At 42.3% G+C, this 7,317-nt stretch overlaps 1 protein-coding gene across 1 annotated transcript; it reads right to left on the bottom strand.

Moving 5' to 3' along the window:
• Positions 1 to 1,806: 1,806 nt before the first annotated feature.
• Positions 1,807 to 7,149, bottom strand: LOC308471318 (uncharacterized protein). Its single transcript, XM_080995221.1, has one exon. It carries the CDS (start codon positions 6,581 to 6,583, stop codon positions 3,716 to 3,718), a length of 2,868 nt encoding a protein of 955 aa, XP_080851347.1. The 5' UTR covers positions 6,584 to 7,149; the 3' UTR covers positions 1,807 to 3,715.
• Positions 7,150 to 7,317: the final 168 nt, after the last annotated feature.

Raw genomic sequence — 7,317 nt, 5'->3', positions numbered from 1 at the left:
GGGAAAAAAAGATTTGGCATCCAACGCTGCTGTTCTGCTTGCACAAGAGACTTTCACTTGCACAGCAGAACTTCCCCTCTTCTTCACTGCAGTGTGCGCCCCCCCCCCAAGAACCAACCCTCTGGAACAGCTTTGGGGGACTTGCAAGGAGAGGAGAGGAAGGGGGAATCCTGTTGCATGAGCAGATCCCTGCTCACACAGCATTGGCTACAACCCAGTATTTTTTAGGACAAGTGCCTTTCTGCTGTACAGGGTTGGTGTTCCTAAAACCCTTTAAAATGCAGTAATACATCAAAAGTGGGCTGAACCGAAGCAACTTTGTTGCCTGTGCCCAAGTTAGAACACTTCCTCTTGATGTTTGCTTGTGTTTTCTTTCCTGTGAAGGATGTGCATTTCCCATCACACACACTGGAGCACATCGCTCCTGTGTGTTTTTGTTCAAAGGTGAGAGGCAGCTTTCCTCTTGCAGCAAAACCAGGTAGTCTACCTGAACCAATGCTCTTGTGTCCTAGGTTGCCTACTGTACATTACGTCTGCTCAGTGCTTTTTTTCTTTAAAAAAATGTTTAGGGGTACACTCATTCCATCTGAGACTCAGAAAACACCGTGACAGCAAATGCGGCCGCCATCGGGGGTAGCAACGGAACTGACAATTCACCATGTTAGAGAAGAAACTTAAAATTATAACTTTTTCAGTTTCTTCTCCTGTTAGATTCACAAAATGTTTAGGGGTGTGCGTCCCCCTGCGTCCCCCGCAGAAAAAAAGCATTGCATCTGCTAGCCCAACACCAAAAGCCCCCCAGCTACTGCCTTGCTATGGCTACCAAATTGTACAGCATCTCTGCTCGGATTTCTAAGTTTCACATTTTGGAGCTGGCATAATAGGGTGAGATAATTAACAGTGCCACTGCAGGAACCTTAAAAAACACCACCACCATGCGCATGCTTTTGCATGTGGGACCTTGTGTTTCCCATGCTGCTTGCAGCTGGGTAGTTCTCTATAAAATTAGCTCCGGATGACTGGATTCACAGACTTTGCAGGATATTGCTTTCAGGACACCCATTCTGTGCTAGCATGCGCAAGCAACCTCTCCACTGCCCCCTCCCCCTTGCCATGCCATTATGTCAGCACTTTGCCCTTTATACAAGGGCACAGCCCCTGCTAATAGCTTCAGTTCTGAAGCAGATCTGTGGCTTTCCTGTGACCTTGGCTGGTGCATTACTACAGGAGACAGGAGCTTGTTTATGAGGCTACTTTAGAGCTGCCTGTTGTGCTTTTGGCTGCAGATGAAGAGAAGGGTTTATGCTGTTAGAAGTCAAATGGTACACAATGAAATATAGGGACAGAATTCAGAGATAGCTAAATAGCAAATGATGGACTTCAAAATTTGCAGATCTCCATATTTTTCAGTGCAGTCCTGCAATCGACTAATCATGCGTACAAAAAGGCAAAAGTTTGCACAATTTCCATATATTAGTGGAAATAAAATTATGTTTAGGGAAATGGCTTGCATCCAAAAATGTGACCATTAGGAGAAATGAGCACTAGAATGCTGACAAATTTTCATGAGGACATAAGAATAATAATCTCATACTGTTGTGGAAATGTGACAACTGGCTTTAAGATTGGAAAATGAGAAACAGAGAGAATCCAAAACTGTGTTTGAATGTCCTGCCCTCTAGTGATTTCTAGGATTCCCTCATGCCTGTCAGTTGTAGTGCATGTTGTGCCAGAGATTCCCATTGTGGTGTGCCCCAGCCCACAGTTTGGGAGTCACGTCTTAAAGAAAACAGACAAAGAGGCTCAAAACTTTAAAAATGCAGCTCAATATAAACAAAAAGAATTACACAGAAATGAAACTGGTAAAAGTTAATATGAAACAGCAAAATCGTTCAGCAGCATCAGTTGTTATTGCCTGCCCTTCACCCAGCAGGTCCCAGGGTGAGTTACAACAATTTAAAATTCAATATTAAAAAGAGTTGAAACAAATTACAGCCACAGAAATAGGGTGGGTGCTGAAAACACATATCTCAAGTGTCAGAGGCCAAGGTAAAGCAGTGCATCTTCAGCATAGATAGTTTCCTAACTATATAACGACTGTGCCAGATTCACCTTTGTGGGAAGCAGGGGTGCCAACTTGAACAAACTTTTGGGGGGGAGATAAGCCCTGCCCCACATAATTAATCACATGATGGGCCACCCCCACACCATTTGAATGGCAATGCCCATCAACTTGGGGGGTGGCCCCTCAAATATTTTATGGGGGGGCTGACAGGACCTTGGCCCCTAGGAGTTGGTTCCTATGGTGCGAGGGGAATTCCATAGACCAGGAGCTGTGCAATCAGCTTGAATTGATCCCCAATGCACCTTGGAATAAGTGCTTTGCAGTGCATATGGTTCAACTAGACCTACTTTCTGCCTCCAGAAACAACAGATTATATGCAATATATCTACCCCAAATATGCAGAAAGTAGCATGAGATTTTCACCCCTCTCTCATCCCTGCTGATCAGGAATTATTGTTAGATCCAAATAGGTAGTTTTTATGACTCTTAGACAAAGTTTCTTTTTCCAATCAATATTGCCACCCCCTTGTTTTGGAAGATCCCAGAGCATAGGCTTGGTCGCCTAACCATTTGCCCTTGTGATGTTTTACCTTTCTACCCCAACTTGGATCTTCTGTATCACATTTACACCTGGGTGTTCCTTTTTCAGGATTGCTTCTACTCTAGAGCGCTTCATGGTGGATCCCATGCAATTACCTTTAAAGCAGGCGGCACTATAGCCATAGCTTGGGGAAAATGGCACTTATCTGAGATGACAAGAGGAGGGAAGGAGAACATGGTAGTAGGCTTGAGAATTAATTGCATGGCACATTCATCTCTCAACAGAAGAGAACAACAAGAACAACAGCAGCAGACTTTGGTAAATAAAGGTGCGTGCAGCCAAATATTTTTGAAGATATAACTTTAGTAAAAGGTTTATAAAAACCTGAAGTATATGCCCTCCTGTATATCATAATTCCATACAGGAACAGAAAGGATTTTGTTAATTTTATTCTGGCATTGTGATTCTTTTGTAACTCAAGTTCCCATTTTATTCTACTTTCCATCTTTCGTGAGTATCTGTGGGTGGGTCTCCTTTTAGAACAAAATATGGTCTAGGAACATATGGTACGATGGCAGTTAGGAGTGTCATTGTTTAGATATTATTTACCCACCACCTACAGTCGCCAGACTATTGCTACACATGTCCTTTCCTCGCCTGCCCACCCAGAGAGGTGGAGGTTTACTCAGAAGTAAGTCCCACTCTGTTCATGGGGATTATACTCAGATGCACAGGATTGCAGCCTGTAATCCTATGCAAACTACATGGGGGTAAGACCATTGAACATAGTGGCAATTGCTTCTAAGTAAGTATGCATAGGATCAGATTGCAAGTTTGGATTTGCAAGAATCTCGTATCCTGCTCAAACCATTCCCCCACCATCACTGAATGCCACGCTCTCCAACTATATTTTTCCCACATCTATTATTCCATGAAAGAAAAGGTTTCATCACAACTGGCCCTGTGAAACATACCTGATGGGGACAGAATGGTGGCTGTCAGTGCCAGTGGCTATTGTTGTTATCTGTTTGTAATGCCACTGTATAAAGTGTTGTGTCGAATGAGGTATAATATACATACAAGGCATTTCCCCCCACAGACTACTTCCATTATGGCACTTCATCCGAAGCAAATCTAGGCAAAATGGGGTATTCCTCTTCTTTTCCTTCACCTGTCTTCATAGCCATGTCGAGCTTTTGCCAAAACAGTGCAACTTCCTTCTCATCCTGGGGCCATTTGAGGTATGTCTTCTTCCTAATAAGTTTTCTCATTCTATGGTAGGGTGATAAGTACTCGCTGGGAATGTCCTCCAGAAAAATGAGAATCAGAACATCCTTGTTTTCATCAAAAAGGCGAAAGCTGGCCACCTGGATCTCCTTGGAGCACCACTCACTTTCCAGGTAGTGACGACTTATGATACAAATGGTTTTCCTGCTCATGTAGATGTTGTTTACAATATTTTCCAGAATGGACCGTCCTGGCTCAAAGTCTCGGTGATGAAGACAGAGCTTCCAATGATACTGGTTTTCTAGCACTGGCAGGAGGTCATTTATCACCCACTCTTCATTGTGTGTGTTGTAAGAAAGAAAAGCGTCGTAAGCATAACCCATGACTCGCTCCTTCCTTTTTTCCCTCTTGTCAATGAAGTATGCAAGTAGTAGGTGGTAACTGTAGATCATGTGCAACCTCCACTGATAAATGAAGCAGATGAGCATCAGTAAAATTGCTGCAGATGTGTTTGTGATATACAGGATAAACCCATAGTCAATTATGCAAGAAGATGTCTCAAAGGTCCACAATTTCTGCCCCTTTTGTGTTGAAGGGGAAGCACAGATGTACTGGTAGAAATGGAGCACCTGAGTTTTAGGATCCTTTAGTGACCAGTTGAGGAACATTTCATTACTACAGGAACAGGCAAACGTATTTTCCCTGAGATCTAGAAAACCAAGGGCAGGCAAAGCTCTTATTTGTTCTTTTGTGATAACGTCTATTTGGTTTTCAGCTCCTCTGAAAAGAGTTAACTTGGAAAGGTTGCCATGGGAAACAAAGCTGAGTGAATTTAGTCCGTTTTTATTGAGGTGCAGTTCCCTCAGGTTTGGTACAGGCCAGAAGAGCATATTGCTGACATTGTTAAGAGAATTATCACTCAAATCAAGCTCTTCAAGCGTAGGGGTATATTTAAAAGTCTTGGGATCCAAAAAAGATATTGCCAAGTTGCCTGCATGGATTTGCACAATGGACTGCAGTCCTTGTAAGAAGTTAACTGGAAAGTTTTCAAGTCCGTTATGACGTTGGCTGTTTATATTAAATTTGTTTAAGGACTTCAGCAGTTTAAAGGGAGGATTGGCAAGCATTTTGGAGGACTTGTAACTGATATAATTGTTAAAAAGGTCTAGTTCTACCAAAGAGCTTAAGCCTTGAAATAGCCCTTCCTGGAAAGTGTCTTTGGTGATCTTGTTGCTACCAAGAACAAGGCTCTGCAGGTTACTCAAACCTTCAAAGGCTCCAGGTTCTATAGCAGCAATCTGATTGTCTGCCAGGTTAAGAACCAGTAGAGAAGTAAGATTCTTAAAAACGTCTTTTTTTATCGAATCCAGTTTATTTTGCCTTAGTATCAGGGTTTCCAGATTCTTTAAGCTTCCTGGGAAAGGTTCGTTGATTTCTGTTAAAAGATTTATTTCAAGATTCAGTTCTTGCAAGCTGTGTAGGTCACCGAAGATATTTGAATGGACATGAGAGATACGGTTTCCAGTGGCATAGAGACTCTTCAAATTATTTAGATGGGCAAAGTCATCTGGAAGAATTCTATAGATCTTGTTAAAACTAAGATCCAGGCATTCTAATGATGCCATGTTAGAGGTAGCATTTGGCACCATAGTGAACTTGTTGTTTGCCAAAGAAAGAAGTTTCAAAGAATGCAAGGACTGAAACAGTGTCATTGGCAGCACTTTCAGCTTGTTAAATGCCATATTCAGATACCTTAGATGTGTGCAGTTTTCAAAGGCTCCTTCATTAACACTTGTGAACGAATTGTGCTGTAAGTTAAGAGTCTCAACATTTCCATGCCTTAGACATACCTGCTCTATAAGTCCATCTGTTTCAGTCAGGTGTAACTGGTTTAGGTGGATAGCCTCTAGCCAAGTGCAATTGATCATTTGGATCACCTCTGAGATAGCTGGTGGTTTCATAGCTATACCTCCTAAAAATAAGGTCTTTAAGCCTTTTAAGAAGCAAGGGTCTTGTATCAACCATATAATGGAGATATTAGGGATAGAGAAGGATAAATCAAGTGAAGAAAGGCTTTGTAAAACTGAAGTTGTAACATCAATGAGAGAAATAGGGTTATGAGATGCATCCAGTTCACGAAGCTGCTCAGGTACACTAATGATCTGTTTGGTTGAGAAATTCTGCAGATCATTGTCTTTGATGTGCAGTTCCTGCAAGGATTCCACTTTAAACACAGCAAGCATAGCATTCATGGTATACAATCTGTTTGAAGATAAATCAATTACCTTTAATTTCTCCAAATGGGCAAAGGCATAAGGTTCAATCTTGAGTATTTGATTGTTGCCAAGCATCAAGACCGTGAGATTTGTAAGCCCATCAAACATGGAGCTGGAGAGAAGAGTCAGCCGGTTTGCAGTGAGGTTCAAGAACTCCAGGTAGCTTGTGTGTATGAAAGCACCTCCTTCGATGTGTTCTATTTTGTTCTGAGAAATGTTCAGAACTTGAAGGTGACCCAAGTTTCTGAAGTCAGTCCTCCACAGACTTCTAATTTTATTCTTAGACAAGTCCAAAGCATCAACTTTGCCAGGTAGGTGGGATGGGACATTTTTCAAGTTCCTGTTGTAGCACAGAACTTTTGTTCTGTTCCCCAAGACTTCATGCACCTCACATTTCTCAAATGAGTAAGGTGTCACCCTTTGGTCTTGGCTGAAGAAAAGGAGCAGTGTTGATACAAGCCTCAGAGAAAACATCCTCCGTGTTGTGTAACTGCTCCCAGTGAGTTTGAGAGCAAAATGGGTAAATTGACGCCGTGAAATATGTGCATTGCTGCATCGGAAATTCAGCTACTTACAAAATGAGAAGAAATGTTCCAAATGCGGAACATGAAAGTGCTGGCTCATTGGAGATGTGTACAGGAAGAAAACGGAACTGGTATGGCCAACTAGTTTCCACGCCTTACTATAATTCAGTCAAAGCATGTACAACTGAATCATAGAGTTGGAAGGGACCATGAGGATCATCTAGTCCAACCCCCTGCAGTGCAGGAATCTTTTGCCCAAGGTGGGGTTCAAACCCACAACCCTGACATTAAGAGTCTCATGCTCTAACAATTAGTGTTGTTTCCTTGTTTGTCAGAGCAATTTGTTTTACACGTTTCTTAGTTGCTTGATGCTGTCATATGTAGATGTATGGTGCGATCCTATGCATGCCTTCTCAAAATCAAGTTCTTGAGTTCAGTGGGGCTTACCTCCAAGCAAGTGTGTATAGCATTCTAACCCAAGCAAAACATTTGGTTTAAGGTGCACCTTCCCAGCAAGAACCAATAATTTGTATGTACGGCAGGGACGCAGCCTCTTAGGACACACGTAAACATCTTTAAATTGCATCAGCACAGGTGAGGGAATGTTTCCAGCAGAGCTTGTGCTCCAACAGGCTCAGCAAGATTTTCTCTCTCTGCTTCATAATGCGTTCTTTGCAAGCCTTC

The sequence above is a fragment of the Podarcis pityusensis genome (genome assembly GCF_964106645.2).
Source record: "Podarcis pityusensis genome assembly, chromosome: 2".
Classification (NCBI taxonomy): domain Eukaryota; kingdom Metazoa; phylum Chordata; class Lepidosauria; order Squamata; family Lacertidae; genus Podarcis; species Podarcis pityusensis.
The sequence above is the reverse complement of the archived record's forward strand: the minus strand, read 5'-3'. Positions and strand labels throughout refer to the sequence as shown.